At 40.8% G+C, this 19,276-nt stretch overlaps 1 protein-coding gene across 1 annotated transcript in view; it reads right to left on the bottom strand.

Moving 5' to 3' along the window:
* The window catches only part of LOC118847055 (multiple epidermal growth factor-like domains protein 6), a 773,415-nt gene extending 757,857 nt beyond the window's left edge, over positions 1-15,558 (bottom strand). Inside the window, 2 exon segments of the mRNA XM_036755675.1 lie at positions 14,017-14,466; positions 15,470-15,558. Of these exon segments, the coding sequence (XP_036611570.1) occupies positions 14,017-14,466; positions 15,470-15,558 (539 nt within the window).
* Between the last annotated feature and the right edge of the window lie 3,718 nt (positions 15,559-19,276).

Raw genomic sequence — 19,276 nt, 5'->3', positions numbered from 1 at the left:
GAAAGACCTGACCTCCAGGGGCAGAGGTTTGGCCTAAGTGAATCGAAAACACCTTCCAGGCCAACTCTGTGGAATCAATAAACAAGAAGCCCTGAGGGCAGCTGGGTTTGGGAGGCCATAGAAATTTTCATCTCAACGATAGTGTCTGAAGACTGAGGAGGAGAATATTGAAAGACCTTCCACTGTTGAGGGATGCCAAATACATGTGAGGATCTGCATATTCTGGGCTGTGGCTACAGGGAGAAGGAGCTAGCACTTGCTGAGTTCAGTAGCAGAGGGGTGGGGATCCAGCTGGCTGTGGGCACTTGCAGGGGAGCAGAGTATCTGGTTTCAGTTCCAGGGAAGAGAGGACAGCTGTAGTTTGCAGCTAACAGAGGCACCACAGGGAGTAAGATTTGCAGGACACTGTGGCTGGGTGCCCTAGTTGTAGCTTAGGAGTAGAGAGGAGAACCCAAGGTTGGGCCCCAGAGTCAGACCTCAGGAAAAAAACAGTAAGAAGGACCTGGGGCTTGGGGCATCATTCCCCATACTTTGGAACTACAACTTGATTACACTAATAGCTGCTAAAAAAACCAAAATAAAACAAAAATAGTTAAATAAAAATGAGTAAGCAAAGGAGAAAGGACCCAATCGCAGATAGTTACTGTAGGAATAGAGAAGATCTGTGTTCATATTTAGAGGAAGATGACGGAGCTCAAAAAAACCACTCCTTTTTCAAGGAGAAATGTCAAATGGTCCCAAGAACAAAGATTTCTTAGAAGAATTTAAAAAGAACTTTGATAATCAAAGAAGAGACATTAAGGGAAAATTAGAAAATAAAACAAAAGTAATCCAAGAAAAGCAAGAAAATTATGAAAAGAAAGTGAACCAACTTGAAATAGAGAACCAAAAAAACCTAAGAAATAATTACATGAAAACTAGAATTGGGTGAAGGGAAGCTACTGACATTCTAAGACGCAAAGAAATAATAAAACAAAATCAAAAGAATGAAAAAATAGAATAGACTATGAAACATCAGAAAAGCAACTGGTGGAGAAATAACATAAGAATAGTCAGATTGCCTGAAAATTATGATTTAAAAAAAAAGAAACTCAATACAATATTACAAGAAATTATCAAGGAAAATTTTCGTGAAGTTCTAGAACAAGAAGGCAAAGCAGAAATAGAAAAAATCCACTGCAAGAGAACCCAGGAGAAAAACTTACAGGAATATCATAGCCAAGTTTCAAAGCTCCCAGGTTAAAGAGAAAACACTGGAAGCAACAATAAAAAAAGACAATTTAAATATCAGCAAATTTGTTGAAGGACCATAGGTTTTCGAATATTATATTGCATAGAGCAAAAGAACTGGGGTTACAACCAAGAGCAACTTAGCCAGCAAAGTTAAGTATAATCCTGAATGTAAAAAAGAATAAACATTTAACAAACTGAAAGAATTTAAGGTATTTGTGACAAAAACCCCAGAACTTAAGGGCAAATTTGACATATAACATCCAGGAGAAATATAAAGTAAACATTAAGGCCCAATTATAAGGGACTCAATAAGGTCAAATCATGTACTTCTTATATATGGAAATATCATCAGTTCTATTATGACTATCATTTTTATTTGGGTGGTTTGAAGAAAGGCTTGGGCTGAGCTGAGTATGATGGGGTGATTCTAAAAACAAAATAAAACTGTAAGGAGAGATAAAAGGAGCAATTATCTTATACAAATGAGGCAAAGAAGGAAAAACTGATACAGAAGAAGCTAGGAGGAGCGAGGAGGGTGGGCTGTACTGAAACCCTACTCTTATTGGGAATGAGTTGAAGAGGGAACAACATGTGTGTATGTGTATGTGTACGTACGTGTGTATGTATATGTGTACGTGTGTGTGTGCATGGGTATAAAGTCTTCTATACTCAGAAAGAAATAAGAGGACAAGGGTTTAGTGTTTGGGGAGAGGATAAGGCAGGGATTCTTGGAGGGGTGAGTAGGTTAAGGAAAAAGAGGGCAAGGTAGTGGGTAGAAGTAAAGCAGAGGAATGAGAAGGGATAGGACTAGGGTAAGGATGATAGAGAGAAAAAAATAGGAAGGAGGAAAATATGCAATAAGTAATTATGACTTAGATTGTGAATGGGATGAATTTACCCATAAAATTGAAACTGATAGCAGATTAAAATTTTGAATTCAATGATATATTGCTTTCAGGAAATGCTATAAAAATGAAAGATACACATAAACATAAAATAAAGATCAGGAGTAGAATTTATTATACAAAAAAGCATGAGTAGTAATCACAATTTCAGATAAAGTTAAAGCTAAGAAAGATTCAATCAAAATAGAAAAACAGAGAAACTACACAATATGTCAGCCATATTATTCAATATTGTTTTAGACCAAAATAACTACATAGTATAAAATACCTGAGAATATACCTACCAAAACAGAAACAGGAACTATACAAATATAAACATAAAACACTTTTTGAACAAATAAAGTTAGATCTAAATAATTGAATTAATATTTATTGTTTGTGAATGGATGAAGCCAACATAATAAGAAATGAAAATTTTACGTAATTAATATATCTATGTAATGCTATCCCAATTAAATTCTTAAAAAAAATCTTATTGAGTTAGAAAAAAATAATAATAAAATTCATTTAGAAGAACAAAAGGTCATGAACTTCAAAAAACCAGGGGGAAAAAGATGTAAAGGGAGCAGATGCATTAGTATCAGACCTTAAACCATAAGGTGAAAGCACTGTTGAAGTATAAAATGGATAATTTTGATTATTTTAAATTAAAATTTTCTTGTATAAATAAAACCTATGAAGCCAAGAATAGAAGGAATGCAGAAAATTGGGAGGAAACAACTTTCATAGACATTCTGTCAGATAGGATGGAATTGGGTTGGAATATTGCTGTGGTATAGGAAATGATGAGCTTGTTGATTCAGAAAAAAAACATGAAAAGACTTGGACTTATCAAAGAAAATGCTATCTACCTTCAAAGAAACAGATGCCAAGGAGAAATAAGCATAGTATGGTCTTACATATATGTGTGACTATTTATGTGTATATATGTATATGTAGATATCTATGTATATGTGTCATATATACATACATGTATACACACATGTATATACGTATATCTCCATGTTAAATTGTAGCCTTCTTTGGTGGGGGGGAAGGGGAAAAATAAAGTGAAAAGTGCACAGTAGAGAACAAAGGAAAAGCTACAAGGAAGCAAAGAAAAGCTGGACAGCTTTGGAAACAATGCATAGTATTTATTACATAGGTTTTCTTGAACTGGAAATGTATTATTATTGAGTCCTCTCTTATGTTCTACTGCGTATATGGCAACTTTTTTTCCTTTTGTTATTTTGTACTTTAGTTTAAAATAAATTTAAAAACTTTAAAAAAAAAAGAAAACTGAAGTTAGAAAAAGAAAAAAAAAACATAAAGTCCAGCATACAATTCCTGAATATCTACTGTGGGAAAAGCAGTTAAGTAGGACTATGTGAAAAAATCAGAACATAAAGCCCTCATTAAATTAAAATTAGAGAATCCTAATGCCAGTGCTTCTGAAAAGAAAAATGACTCAGTAGTGAAATTTGGAAACAATTGTTCATAGAGAAAGAAAAAGAGATGGCACTTAATTAGACCAGTGTGGCTACACAGGGAGCTCTCCAAATTTACAGGAAATCAACTGAAAGGGGGCAAAGAGCTAAGGAAGACTAGAAGAGTGGAACTCACCAGGAAGGCTCAATCTGGGTTAAATCGAGGCTCACTCACACATGCATGTACACATACATAAAAGGGTCAGGACAACAAAACCATAATCAGACCAAGAAGAGAAATATGAGAGGGGAAGATCTCCTTCTCTGAGTGAATGACATCAAGTTAATGGATGATACAGAGAAAGTGTAACAACAAAGTTGCTATGTCTATATATATTTTTTTCTGTCACAGTCATCTTCACATTGGGAAGGTTAGAATCAGTATGTTTAAGAGGGAATTGGGACCAAAGATGGGTATAGAGAAGCAGCCTGCAGTAGTGGCTAGAGTGATATATGTAGAATCAGGAAGGTGTGGCTTTGAATCTTTCCAATATCTCTTAGCTAGCTGTACGACTAGGGGCAAACCACCACCTCTAAGCCTCAGTTTCTTCATCTGTAAGATGAAGAGAGAAATATTTGTAGTACTTACCTCAGGAAGTCATTATGGGGCTCAAAATGGCATAATATATGTAAACCTTAAAATGAGATTTTATAATAAAATATAACAATGATGATGATGATAACAACAATAACATACATCCAGAGTCCCTTGGTGCAATTTACTGCACCAAGACTTTTGGCAGAAATATCAGCTATTATTGCTATTAGTAATAAGAGAGAGGAGAGCCTAATGACTTACAAACGAGCTCCAGACTAACCGCAATGAATAACAACACAGGGTGCTGGAAGACCTGACATATTTGATCAATGAACTTCTGTTAGTAATCTTTGAGCAATCGTGATGAGATGATAAGTTATAAGGGTACCAGGACACTGGAAAAGTCAAATGCTGTAGAATTTTTAAGAGGATTCAGAGTAAGAAGGAACATTGGGAATCATCTAGTCAGGGGGTCCTTAACCTGAGGTTGGAGGATAGATTTCAAAGGGGTCTGTGAACTTAGAAGGGGAAAACATAACACCTTTATTCTCAATAACCTCCAACCAAAATTTACCATTTCTTTCAATTATTTATTAATATTATTCTGAAAGGTAGTCCAAAGGCTTCATTAGTCTGCCAAAGGGAACCATGACACAAAAATGATTAAGAACTCCTGATCTAGTCTAAACCCATCATTCTACAATGGAAGCCATTGAAACCCAGAAATTTTACACAACTCCTTGTGGATTTACATGATGCCTTCTACATGAGCTAAGACCCCGCTCCTCTGACTGCAAATCCAATGTCCCTTTCTCTGGGTGGGGGGCAGAGTAGTCTACGAGTATGACCCACATACCAGGGAGAAATCCTAAAACCATGTATAAAGCACTTGGAAAAGAAGCAAGTGATTTCTGTAAAACAGTATAAGCTCATTAAAAACAATCAGCCATCCTACCTACCCTCATTTCATTTAGCAGCTGGATGGCACAGTGGATATTGCTCTGGGCCTGGACTTAAGAAGGCCTGTGTTCAAATCTGACCTCAAGCACTTACTTAGCTGTGTGACCCGGGACAAGTCACTTAACTTCTATTTGCCTCAGTTTTCCCAGTTGCATAATGGGGGAAATAAGAGCATCTAGCTCCCAGCATTGTTGGGGATCAGATGAGATAATATTAGTAACCTACTTTGCACACCTTAAAGCACTATCTGAAATGCCAGGTATTGTATGGTTGCTATCATTGTGTCTTCTTTTTTCTGACCATTTACTAAGCTGGTAGCTAGATTTATGTTCTATACCTATATACCTGTGTAATGGCAAGCAAGGTGGGACTTTCTGTTTTTCTCTTTTTTCTTTTGGTATTCTAGTTCTTCTCAGCCTAAGGTAATTAAATGCCTTTGATTGAGTCTTGCCTTTGTTTGAATTGAGTCTTTGATTGAATCAAGAGTCTCTGGTGACCTGCGTAAGTCACAAGAAAGCCTAAGTCACATGAGTTTGAGTCACATGATTTTGACGCCTTCTATGGGCTGACCTTGAAGAAGTGTATATATACTCTGAGGTTAGCCAGAGCTCATTCATTGGAAGAGTTCCTGTGATTTGGCCATATGAGACTCTGGGTAGCCATTAAGGAGCCCCTGTCTTTGAAAATGCAGATATTGGTGCTTCTCTCTCTGGTAACTATGTATGTATGTATTGCTATGGACAGACAGTTAGAAGCTCTGTCTGCCGATTTGTGTTATTTGCTCTGTTTATATAATTTCTGCTTGTAATTTCTGTTTGTGTTTTCTCTGAAGTTCAGGGTGCTGACTTTTTCCCCTGAACTAAGTGAATGATATATGTATGTTTAATTAAAGTGAGATTGTAAACCCCTTAAAGTTGCTTTCCTTAGAAAAGCAGATGAAAGAACCTGTGCTAGCAACCCTCCTGCGTGCTGGTGTTATTGGCCTTACACAGACAAGGTAGCCGCAAGTAACATTGTTGGTACAACCTGGGCTGGAATTGGGGAGGCACGAGTAGTCAAACAGGTGCCTGCAGGCCACATGTGGCACAACACTCCCAAGTGTGGCCTAAATGTAATTGGGAAAATATTTAACAAAATAAATAAAAATAAAATAAAACATATATAATACTACATTTTAAAACTAAGTCAATATATGGCCTATAGAGATCCTTTTGTATGGGTTAGGGACCCCTGCTTTTACCTGAGTTTGACACGACTGACTTAGAATATACTTAAAAACTTGAATTCTAAGTTGTTGTTCCTGAGGAAATTATAATGATTTAAGCCTGTGATGCTGAAGAATAGTGACCTTTAGGAAACAGATCATTTTCTGCCTGTTGAAGATTGGCCAGAAATTCCTGATGTGCCTCTTGGAGCTGTGAAGTTTAAATCAATGAGACTTGCCTTTTATCTTGTAGCCAACACCCAAGTCTAAGCTGTTTCTCCTTAAGCCACCATGTTTTAGAATCTCTGGGATATTTCATACTTGCTTTAATACCAACAATATGTTATACAACTGAAAATGAAAGAAAAAATTGAGTCAAAATTAAGATGAGGGGAAAGTTGTCAAGGAACATATACAGGTTTATACAGCCATCACTAGTCATTAGAAAAGGCTATGAACTCCCCAGCCCCAGGCCCTTCATAGGTGGCACAGGAAGTGGCTTTAGCTGGGAAACAATTAACCTGGTAATGGGGTTTCCTCTCTATATAGAATTTATGGATGGTGAGAAATGCTGACACTTGTATTTCTGGGCCAGACTTCCCGTCATTGAAACTCACATATGATTGGTTTCCAAAAGAGGACAGGAGTATGCATGTACTACTCAGTGACAGTTCACCATTACCAAGATTCTTATTTCGAAACTACTTTCTCTGATTGTCTCTGGCATGGCTAAAATCCCAATAAAATGCCACCTAGTTACAGGACTGTTGAAGCATATTGGAGTTGTACCTTCACTTTCTGTATCTTTTTTTCTTCATGTGGGGAATTCTGATGGTTAAAGGCAATCTGTGTTCATTTTTGCTCATCCCAATACTCAGAGAGTTCAAAAGTTCAAAAGATAAGCAGAGTTTCTCAGCATGAATAAACCGTGAAATGCATTGGAAAATAAATTTTTGATGTCAGGACACATTCCCAGTTTATTAATGCTGAGAATGACTTCTTCTCGGTTGCACTTTGTGTGCTGGGCTAGTTTGAATTTGTCTAAACTCACCAACAAACAGAAAAGTGATACCCTCCCGTGATTTGAGGGTTACTGTATACTTTTGTTTGTGAACCAAATCCTTCAAAATAGATTATAAATCTGTATCACAGTTCTGAAAAGAAGGCTAATGGTTCTTCCGAGGGATGTCTAGTGCTCAAGACTTTAGGAAAGGAAACCATTTCAAAATAGTTTCACCCAGGAAGAATTTAGTGGAGCACGTAATAAAATTCTTAGCAGGATCCATTTCAGACTCACTCACTAAATGCTAGAGCTGGATAGGACCTTTAACAACATTTATCTAGCAAGTATTCCTTAAGTGCCTACTATGTGCTAGCCACATGCTGGGCACTAGAGATAGAAAAACAAATACAAAACAGACCCTGTCCTCAAGGAACTAGTTCTACTCCCCCATTTTACAGATGAGGAAACTGAGGTCCATACAAGAGAATCGGTTTGTTCAGAGTTGAGTCAGAACCAGGAAAAGAACCCAGATCTCCTGTCAGTCGTAACAATTTATTGAAATGGAACTCTACATAATTAAGCACTGATTCCTCCCTCAAGAGACAAGCAAAAGTGTAAAATCTAAGAAACCTTGAAATAACATAGAGTCAACTAAATTAACTATCCTTATGAAAGGAAATAATCAACAAAATTCAATGCTGATGGAGCTGTGGAGAATTTGTGGCAATTATGGAATTAATTTATGGCAAGTGGCATTGCAAACTTGTACAGTATTTTTGGAGAGAAAATTACCCAAAAAAAAGGAAAGAAATCATTCTCTTTATAGACAAGCAGGGAATAGGACACTGAACCTGGAGTCAGAAAGACCTGGGTTCAAATCATATTGCAGACAGTTCCTAACTGCATGACCTTCAAGGACATAATTTAACTTTTTGGTGCCTCAGTTTCCCCACATGTAAGATGAGAAGTTGAATTCCATGGACCTTAACATCCTTTCCAGCTCTAAATCTATGATCCAATAACTGTACTATATCTGGAATATACTCCGAAAAGGTGTTATTAAAAGCAGCTGTTTTTCCAAAGATGTTCATAGCAACTTTGTAAATGAAAAAAAAAATTAAAGAAAGCCATCTGAAGTACTAGGGAATTTTTTAATGTGACATATTGATATAATAGAACATTATGGTGTAATTAAGATAACTGGATGGGACCTCAGAGGCTGCCCAGTGCAACCCCCTCATTTTAGAGGTGATGTGGCTGAGAACCAGAGAAGGTAAATGACAACATGGGCAAAAAGGCAACAAGAAACGGAGGCAGGATTTGAATCCAGGTCCTCTGACCTTCCAGAGCCACTTGGTTCTCTCCACTGTACCAAACTGCCTCTCTCCAAAATGACAGAGAGAAAGGAGGAAGAGGCAAAAGGCAGAGTATTAATTTCAACCTTATAAGAGAAAATAAAAGGACAAAAATCCTGATGGAGGGTAAATGGGAGTAAAATATAAATTATGACATTTCATTGAGGCTAATTTTTCTTATTTAATTGCCCAAACTTGCAAAGTAAATTTATTTGATTGTGTAAATGCTCAATATTGTTTAACAAAACATTTATAAAAGATTCTAATGAAATCTAGCTACTATACTTGGCCTGGAGGCAGGAAGACCTGAAGTCAAATCCCAGCCTCAAATATTTCATAGCCATGTGACCCTGGGCACATCACTTAACCTCTGGCTTCCTCAGTTTCCTAAACTGTCAAATAGGACAATAATACCTTTCTTCTAAGGTTATTTTGAGGATCAAATTAAATAATATTCACAAAGTGCCTGGCACATCATAGACACTTAATAAATGCATGTTCACTTCCCCTTTCCTATAACGAATGAAAAAGGAATTCGAAGAATTAAAAAAAATATGGAAATATGTGAACTGATACAGAACATATATAGTGAAACCAAAATGAGAAGATAAACACTGACTAAAACTATGTAAATACATTCAATACAAGAAAGAAACAAAATAGACATACAGTGGTCAATGTTAGTACCATATTGCCAAATTTGAAGGACGTAGTTCTTTTTGTTAATTTCAGAACAGGGAAGAAAGCATTCTTTGGGATGGACATTCTTAAGTGGGTTTGTTTGGCTTTTAGTTAATAAATTTCAGTTTTTTCAAAACAAATCAATGATTTAAAATAAATATCTTTTAAAAAAATAAAAGAAAAACAAAGTCGATGGGCCCTGAAAGATGGTTGCTAAGCCATGAGTTGATAATCCAAATCATTGGTACATGGAAAGCCGACTTTATATAGTAAAATGGCTTAGGGCTACTCTGTCACCAAACATTCTTTCATCATTATCCCTATCAGCATTTCTGAAGCCCTCTTGGGTATTTAGTATTAGAATAAACCCTTAATGGATCTTTAAAGAATTTTAGACAATATAATTCTTGCCTTCAAGGAATTTATTTATTTTTTTCCACTTTGCACTTAAGATATATAGACTCTCATGCATTTTTCATAGTTTATCTTTTAGGGTGGTTTTCTTTTTTTTCCTTCTAAAATGAGGCGATTTAGCAATAGCAACAATTTTTATGTTATAGCCTCATAAAATAAATACAAGCAGTCTCTAACTTATGGATAGGCTGTTTAGAAAGTTCAGATCTAAGCCAGTCTCTCGGAGGTTAGAATGAATTTTCTCATACTAACGTCATTAATAATTGGGTTTATTTCTCCAGGTCAGCTCACAAAAGCCAACTCAAGCAACACAGAACTGTACTATGTCATAGTCTGCTGAGTTCTAGATCTGAAGACAAAAGCCCCATATGGTACAAGAGGAGGAAGAGAAGATGAGAATGGTTTTCCTCCATCATCTTAGGCTAAGGTCTAGACCCCAGGGAAAGTTTTAAAATAAGAAATATGCAAAAATATATACATGGCAACTTCCCACTTTCCTTCTCTCTCCTCCATCCAAGACTCTTTTTATCCTCGGTCCCTGGGCAGCCAGTTCTCTAACCCACCCCAAAGCTTCATGCTCCAAAGCTATCAAACTTTCTCCCTCCTCCTCCTCCCATCAAGACTTCCATTTCCTCAACACAGAATATCTTCAACTGGTATTTGTCAGGAAGAAACAATTTGATTGAACTCATTCACACTAACGTTTGAATGACTTGTCACTCCTCCCTCTCCAAAGAGGTATGTCCATGTTTTAAAAGTATGATTCTTACTTCCCCAAATGAATAACTAATTGTTCAAATCCCAGTCTCATGATAAAATGAATTAATAAAATGTGTAAGTGGAGCAGTATGGAAAGGCTTTTTTTTCTATTTTTCGTAGGAAGGACCCCCTCATTGGCAGACCAGTCCTGCCTAGGAATCTGCCTGGAATCATTTTTATCAGCTCCTTCTCCTCCTCTACTTCTGAATCCAAGAATAAAGGTCCACCCCCAATTCCCAGAAGGAATAACAGCTCTGGCTTTTGAAAGAAAGGAGCATAAGGACAGAAGCAGGCAAAAGGACCAGAGAAAAAGCTTATAGTCTGTTTAAAAACAAGTTAAGTCACATTGAAGTTGGGCCACTTAAATTCCCAAGGTTACACATTCCCAGTCTAGTCCTCTAGTCCCTGGTACTGCTTTTCTGTACCATAATATCAAGGTCTCTTGCTTAAAGGCCAACAATTACTAAAGCTGCCATCATGCTTTCATTCAAATGAACTGAAACTTACCCTCTTTATAATCACACTACCTTCAATAACCATACACAGGAAACTCCCAAAGAAAAACCAGCTTCATGTGCCATCCTTCCAGGCCTAAAATTCCAGAGGAGAGCTCTTTTTCCCTTCCCCTAATTTAATTATTCACAATAACCAATATCTGCACAGTGATTTCAGATTTCCAAAACACTGTGCATACATTAGCTCATTTAGGCTTCACAACAATCCTATAAGCAAATTTCTACTTGGCCTATCATCTCTATTTTATACAGGTGCTTAAATGACTTGCCCAGGAACACACAGCTAGTAAGTATTTAAGGAAGGAAGAATCTGAACCCAATTCTTCCTAACTCCAAGGACAGCTCACTGCCCAAGACCTGAACTGCCTCTCAAAAACTCTTGCTTCCCATAAAATTCTCCATTTAGGGGGGACCGATGGCAGAGCCCAGAATACAGATTGGCCACCAAAATAAAATATTGCCATACACTGAAAGCCTAGATTTAATTTGCTTGGATCAGTTGAAACATATTCAAAAATCTGCTCAACACAAGCCCAGTCAGCTACATGAAACTTTTACTTTTATTAATGATCTATAAGAGTGCCAGTCAGTGAGATGATGCGTTCTCATTAGTGGTCCTCACCTCATTAGCAGCCCTTCTTTCAGTGATAATGGACCTCAGAGGTCAATAAAAAAAAAACTCAGACAGGATTCATTTTAATTTAAAAGATGGACAGATGCATAGAAGCCGAAGGAAATATCCTTGGTTGCTTTCTTTATCCTTCCTGCAAAAACAAGGAGCGGGAACACAGAGACTACAGGGAGCAAAATCCCAACCCAGTCCCTGGTGAATAACTACAATAGGTTCTGAGAAATGGAAGGATGGATGTTTAACATTGTTTCTCACTCTTGCAGCCCCTGTAAGTATCAGAAAAATAGTAGCCCTATTAAGCACCTTGTTGGGTCTCAGGTTTTAGTCCCTCAGCCCTTCTCACTTGCTTAATAATGAGCTGCCGGCACAGAGTCCTCCTGCCTTCAATCCTACTGAGGCACTATTTCTGCCAAATCTCTTCAAAAAAGCCATGTCATCCCTCCAGCCCTTTCAGAAACAGTGCTGACGCTGAAAGTTCAGGAAACACAGGTAAGTCCGGGATAAAGAGATGAGGGCATTGCTGCAGCCTCCTCTCACTTCCCTAGCCTGCATCCTTTGTTAATAAACCCTGTGACAATTCTGACTCAGAGCCCGTATTTAGCTTGGGGAGGAATGAATAAGTGAATCCTGACTCAGCTCCAATAGCAGCACCTGCCAAGGTAACGGGCCCATTCCCCAGCACCTTGCTGCTGCCTTTTACAATCAGGTAGTTGAGAAGTGAAAGCTCATTCATGCGGAGGGTGTACAGAGGGAGACATGTTTTCTGAGATAAACGGAGAAAAAATCTAAAGCAACAGTCTTCACAAAATGAACAAGACAAGCCTTATCAATTGGAGAGGAGTTACACATACAGAAATTCCTTCCTGGCCATCTCAGGGGAATGTGTATTTACAAACTATTCTGGGAAAAAGTTGTTTGGAGATGCCACCGGCATTCTGCCCATGTCTAGGGAGATTGATCATGGGTGACAATTGCAGTAACCAGGTAACAAATGGAATCTCTCAGGAGAGGGATGAAATATGGAAATGTAAAGTGAACTAGGAGGGGGAAAAATCCTCTTTAAAAAAAAAGCCCAGAGATTGTGTTACACACACACACACACACACACACACACACACACACAAAACACTCATCCTCAGTTCAGAAAATCAGAATTTCAGAAACTACTAGCAAAGTTATTTACATAATCACAGTGCGGACTGACAAAGTCCAAAAGGAGAAACAACATCGCTTGTAGAACATGCCAAGATTCCAAAGAACACAAGAAGCAAAATTTCCTGCCTAAGCTTTGCTCTGAGATTTCTGATGCCCTCAAGTTATGGGGGAACACACACACACACATACACACACACACACACACACACACACACACACACACACACACGTCTTCTATGGCCATTAGATGAGACTTAGGCATTTGTAAATACTTCCACTCCCCATTAGCTTCCACCTCCACTTGACACATCCTGACCTGGAATTAATATGTTGCAAGATTCATCACTTCTTATCGGGAAATGAGACCTCTTCCATTTCTAGGCTGATGCATTTCAACGGGAAGCCCTTCCCCGGCTGAGCCGTGTCCCCTAAACCGTCACATAGTGCCTGACGAGTGCGACATTCCCCGGGCAATGCACTGGGTCCTTTGCTCCTCCTGGGCTTGTTACAGGACAGCCTCAGACAAGCCTGGCCCGCCAGGGACCCTCTCCCCAGCCCATCGGACCTGTGGCATCCCGCCTGCCTCCGCTCTCAAAATGCTGTGAGATTTTTATCCCCTTCGAGGCAGCATCTCCGTGGATGAAAACTTGCTCTTGAAGATTAAAGAAAGGAACCTGCTTGCTTCCGAGGCTGGGGGGAAAGTCAAAGAGCTCACTGCTCGGAAGGGTGGCGAACAAAGCCAGGTCTTCAGTTTGACTCTCCCTGCCCCTCAACCCCTCCTCACTGGCCATCAGGCTCTGAAAAGCGGGCACTCCCAAGGTGCGAGTGCTGCTGGAGCAGCACCTGTCAGCTCTGAAAACAGCCAGCCTACCTACCCCGAGTCTCTGAGGGGCGCTGGCTCCTTCCCTGCTCCCTCCCCAACCCCTTCCCGGGGTCCTCCAGTCAAAGTTCCCTTCCGCAGCCCCTCAACCCCTGTGGATTGCGGGAGCCCTAGTAGCTGGGCACACGCGCTCCGGACTACCAAGGGATGCAGTAACCCAAGCTTCTTGTTCGAGGACCCAGGGGCTCACTCCCCTTCTCTGTGGGCTAGCCTGAGCACCTAGTACGCTTGGGTTTCGGGCCCCAGGAATTCGAGATGAAGGGACTGGGTGGGGTGGGGGCACGCGCCGAGACACTCCGCCCGGCACCCTGACTTACATGCCCTTCCGCAGCTGCAGACAGGAGCGCAGCGGCCAGAGTGCAGACAGCCAGCAGGAGACGCACCAAAGGCCGAGGCGCCACGGGGTCATCTTGGCTGCTGCCAGAGGGCGGCCCCGGGAGGGCTGGGAGCGAGCCTGGAAGCCCGGCAAGTTGGGCTGGTCCGGCTGCCAGGAAGAACTTGGCTGGCCCGTAGAGGGGTTCCTAGGTGCTCTGTGCCCGGTGCCTGGGGGCAGCACAGAGACGCTCGCGGTGGCGGCTGGCACTGGCTGGGGCAGAGTGAGTGGCAGGGGGTGAAGGGGGTGGGGGCAGACAGAGCGATGGAAGGAAGAAGAGGAGGCGAGGAGGGAGGCAGCAGTCAGAGCCGGCCGGACCACCGCCCGGTGAGTCGCCTGCCCGCTTTCCGCCGTCCCTGGGCTCTCTGCTCTCCTCTCTCCAATCTCCGCGCCTCTGCCGGGAGCGACTGGAGCCTATAGATCACTGAGCAGCGGCTCCGGCAGCCCCGCCTGCTCCCGACTCCATGGAAACTCACACGCTCGGAGCAGCCCCTCCGGAGCGTTTAAAGAGACAGCCTGAGCCAACCAGGGGTTGGGCGCTGGCCTGGGTCAGCCCCCTCCGCCCACTCCCTTCTCTTCTTCCATGCCTCCCTCTCCTCTCCGAGCTCTGCTCTACCCCATCTTCTCCTCTCCCACCACCGTGAAGGGGCGGGGGGGGAGGTAGGAAAGGGGGTGTCAAAGACTACTAGACGGCCAACTGGCCAGAAGGCAGAATGTGTTGGTGGGGGGCTGTCCCCGAGCCCTTTCCTTCTCATCCTCACTACCATCCCCACTCTCTGCAGTCCTCGCTTTCTCTCCAGACCACTTTCTCCTTGTGAAGAAGAGAACAGCTGGCCCATCCGCTGGAGTCTGGGATGAAAGAAACTACTTCCCCCTCTCTGGCCTTCCCTGCGTTATCTGTACACCCAGGGTAACTAGGAAGTCCGTCAGGGCAGCCTTGCAAGTTACAGGCGAGGAGAGGGATTGATGTGTATCTGAGGGATGAGCCGAAAGGTAGCTCAGACTGAAACCCCCCGCTGAATTATCTCAGCCGTCTGACACAGTACTGACTGACACCCCCTCTTCCTCCCCATCAGCTCCAAATCCTGTTACTTGCTGAAAATGGGATGATCTCTCTTCATCTTATCTGGCCTCCACCTCAATGCTCCCAGTCACCAGGAGTACAAGAAGCCACCAACCTTATTCCTTCCAGCTCCTCTCACGTGTGCCCTTGCTACCCTTCTGTCTCCCAACCTCCCATTCGTGTCCTTCTCCGAGAGACAATGAAGTGGCAGGAGCTGATGACCCCCTTCCCCACACACACACACACACACATACGCTCCCCCAACACACACAGTATTCCAGATTGTATTTTGAAGGGAGGGAATAGTGTCTGTTTGTAGCCGAGACACTAAAACCTGTGGCTTATGCTATCCTGGCAGTCTGGGACTCCCATGCAAACCCATCCCGCTTTCCCCGCCAGCAGTAGCTCAACCCCCCAGGCCATCGCATTGGCTGCTACCAGCTGCTGTCTGGAAGGCCAAAAACCTCTGGAGCCTATTTTTGCGAAAATAAAAATCTATGGAGCATCCTGCCCTCCAACAAGGACAGCCGGGTATTCGGTTCTATGATCTACATAGAGGAGTAATTGAACCCTGCAGGAAATGCATTACCAGGCTGCTTGGCCTACGTTTGTTGCTCTGTTTCCTGAACTTTCCAAAAGCAGCTCGCCAGCCTGACCATGAAAGGTCAATAATCTGATCCCCCTCCCCCATCCTATGAGCACTAAAAAGCACTGCTATAAACGAATGAATGAATGAATAAGTGAATGAATGGATGGATGGATGGATAGATAAATGAAGGAATGAGTAAATACATAAGTAAATAGACAGGCAGACAGATAGATAGATAGATAGATAGATAGATAGATAGATAGATAGATAGATAGATTCATCAAAGACTCCTCCTTGGGACTTTCTTTGGCTTCCCATTGTCTTTCCTATTCTCATGAACCCATTACTACTTGGTTGACAAACCAAAAAAGACTGTATTGACATCTTTCTTCAATGCCCTCATCCAGCATAATTCAACAAATATTTTTTCCCTATTGGATAACTTATAGATGACAAATGGACACTTGCCTAGTGGTGAAGAGAAAGTAACATGTGGTATGGTGGGAAGGGCAGAGACTATGGGTGTGGGTTCAAATTCCATCTCTTAGAGAAGTCATTCGACCTCCTTGAGTCTCAGAGTCTTCATCTGAAAATGAGTGGGGGGCCTCTAAGAGCCCTTCTGGCCCTAAATCTGTGATCCTCTGAATCCTGGTAATTGTCTCCATCACAACACAAAGACCCTAGTCCATGTTCCCAGGATCTCTTCCTTCTCCAGTCCAGCTTCTACATGGCTATCAAGTTGATATTCCTAAAACATCTCTGCCCACATCACTTCACTACTCAAGAAGCTTCTATGCCTCCCCATTATCTCTAAGATAAAATAAAGATTTCATTGACCATGTAGAACTCATTGGATGTCTTAGAGATTAAGTTTTTTCATCTGTAAAATGGGCATTCTTACAATAAATGTTGCATATTCTTGTTGTGAGAATCAAAGGAGAGATGCTTTTTCATAATTCCATTTACTTGACTCTAAATGTCCAGCATTATTTAAATGTCAACTAAAGTGATCTCATTTTTCTCAGGAAGAAGCAAGAACTAGAGAATCCCAGCAGAAGCCTTCTGGGAAATCCCAGCATAGCTTTAGGAAGTTGGATTTCACTTTGCAGGGTGACTTGTCTACCATTTTCCAGTCCTATGCCTTGCTATTGTGGTATCATAGTTTAGTGCTGAAAGGAACCTTGCAAACCATGTAGTCCAATCCACTTATTTTATAGATGAGGAAACAGAGGCACAGAGAGATGCAATAACTTGGCCAAGGTCACAGTGATACTACATGTCAGAGGCAGCATGTGAACTTAGGTCTTCTTGACTCCAAGCCCAGTTCCTTCTCCATTATTCCATGCCTGACTCTGAATATCATAGTAGTCAATAAACATCTAGAGGGCTCTAAGAACATCAAGGATCATTTACTTCTGCCTACCCACTACAGAGATGAGATAAATGAAGCCCATAGATGGTAAAGATCACACTTTCTACATGTGATAACCCCACTAACATATCTGCATTGAATGTTCATTCAGCTCCTGGATATTAACCAACTCCATAGCCCCTAAGTTCCTTGGAAGCAGAAACCCAGATCCAAGAGACAAAACGGTGCCATATAGAGATCTGACACCATATGTAGTGTATGTGGCCAACTCTTAATTGGCTGTGATGATGGTGGGAATAACACAGAGAGCTAAGGCACAGGGGTAATTTTTTTAAATCTAATTTTAGCCATTAGTTTCAAATTCTGCTAACCCTTTTGCCACATCTGTTAACAAGTACAGCAAAGGAGACTGCTGGATTCCACCTCCTCGGCTCTTCCTTCTCCTTCCTCTGCTGGAGGTGCTAATGAATGGCAAAGTGACCAAGAGGGAGGCACAAGAAGAAAGAGAAGGAGGGAGACAGGAATATGTTATCACCCTCAAAAGTTCACAGTTGGCTTTCTGTGAGGTGGAGTTTTCTCTGGTGCAAGGAGAAATAAAATGAATAATCCTTGACATTGATTGAACTCATAGTTTGTCTTTGAGATGATCCCTCAAGCCTCTGGTTATTTTAGTAAAGGTCCATCTTAATTATTTTAAGGAAAACTTCTCGTATGCAGAAAGATGACTAGATTTACTGTGCCCTGAAATTTCCTAGGCCCCACTAAGCTGTTCTTTGCTTCTAGACTAGTTCTGCCACAGCAGGACTCTATATTCAGCTAATCCCATTACCTCCTGGAGTGTAAAAAGTTTCTAATCATTTTCTCTCTTTCTTTCTATCCCAGAAAACCTTGCATAAATAAAAGGCCTCCTTTATAGCCAGGCTGAATTCTCTAAGAGCCGCATCCCAAACTCTGAACTGTTTTAAAGAATAGCAAATAATAGAAAAACATGAGGAGGCTTCTACCAAACCTCTGATTGTCTAGTAATTTAGTAAGGGACAAATCAGCCCTTTGTATGCAAGATGAATCACCCCACATTAGAACTTGAAACATGCCCATGGAGGCATGTTTCCTATATGAAAAGATTTTAGTATTATAGATTTGAAACTAGAAGGGGCCTTAGAAGTCATCTAGTCCAACCCTCTGATTTTACAGATGAGGAAACTGAGACAAAATCCCAAGAGTGGTATAAAGACAATCAGAATTTGGCCAGGGGTTCTCTAACTCCCAATCTGGCCCTCTTTACCTCATGCCCTGAGACTCATGATGTGTTGTGGCATCTTACAAGCAATAGTTATATTCGTGGGCAATTAGCCCAAACTGAAACAGTTATAGAAGTTTAAATGGTTATCTCAAAGCCCTCATCTGGATTTTAATTAAGATATAGCTGTGGGAATTTACATTTGACCATAAATTGGGGATCCTAATTATGAATATCTTTTTCCAGCTTGTGCATAAAATTTTAAAGTAAGGTTGTTTTCTTTGGTTTGGTTGGATACAGCTAAAGAGGAGGAACTCTATAAAACCTGTGAGATTACATTTCCAAACTTTTAAGAAAAAAGAAACACAGGTTGGTGGGGTTAATGGTTGGATGAATATTTGGGGGATAGTGTGAGCATGAGTTATTCTGTAAATGAACTAACACAAAGACAGCCCCTCTTTCTGCTTTTCTTGTTCAAAGTGAATCTAAACAGCAAAGCATAAGAATGATTTAAGCATTCTAAGGCACAATGTAAGAAATGAGAAGTAGGAGGAGTCTTCAGCTAACAGCATCTCTTGTTCAGACTTGAAATACATTGGAAAGGGGTGTAGGAAGATCAGAAGGGGGAGGGACACAAAAGCTTTAAAATTGTGCTTTATTTTATGAATTATGCCTATACAAAGTCAATATAGATAAGTCTTTTAGTTGATTGTTACTATGCTTTGTTGTTTTTTTTCCCCTCCACTGGATTTGGAATAAAGGTGTCCTTTCTGAAAGAAAAAACATCCAAAGGATTTGGGGAGGGGAGGGGCTTTCAGTCAGGATGCCACACTGTCACCCTCCTCTCCCTTAAGACCTACTTCAAAGAAGTAATAAATCTAACCAGCTTCTTTCTCATTAGGAAGAGGAGGAGGGGCAAGCCAATTTCATGCTTTATGTA

This window comes from Trichosurus vulpecula, chromosome 4 (assembly GCF_011100635.1).
Source record: "Trichosurus vulpecula isolate mTriVul1 chromosome 4, mTriVul1.pri, whole genome shotgun sequence".
In the NCBI taxonomy this organism is placed as follows: domain Eukaryota; kingdom Metazoa; phylum Chordata; class Mammalia; order Diprotodontia; family Phalangeridae; genus Trichosurus; species Trichosurus vulpecula.
The sequence above is the reverse complement of the archived record's forward strand: the minus strand, read 5'-3'. Positions and strand labels throughout refer to the sequence as shown.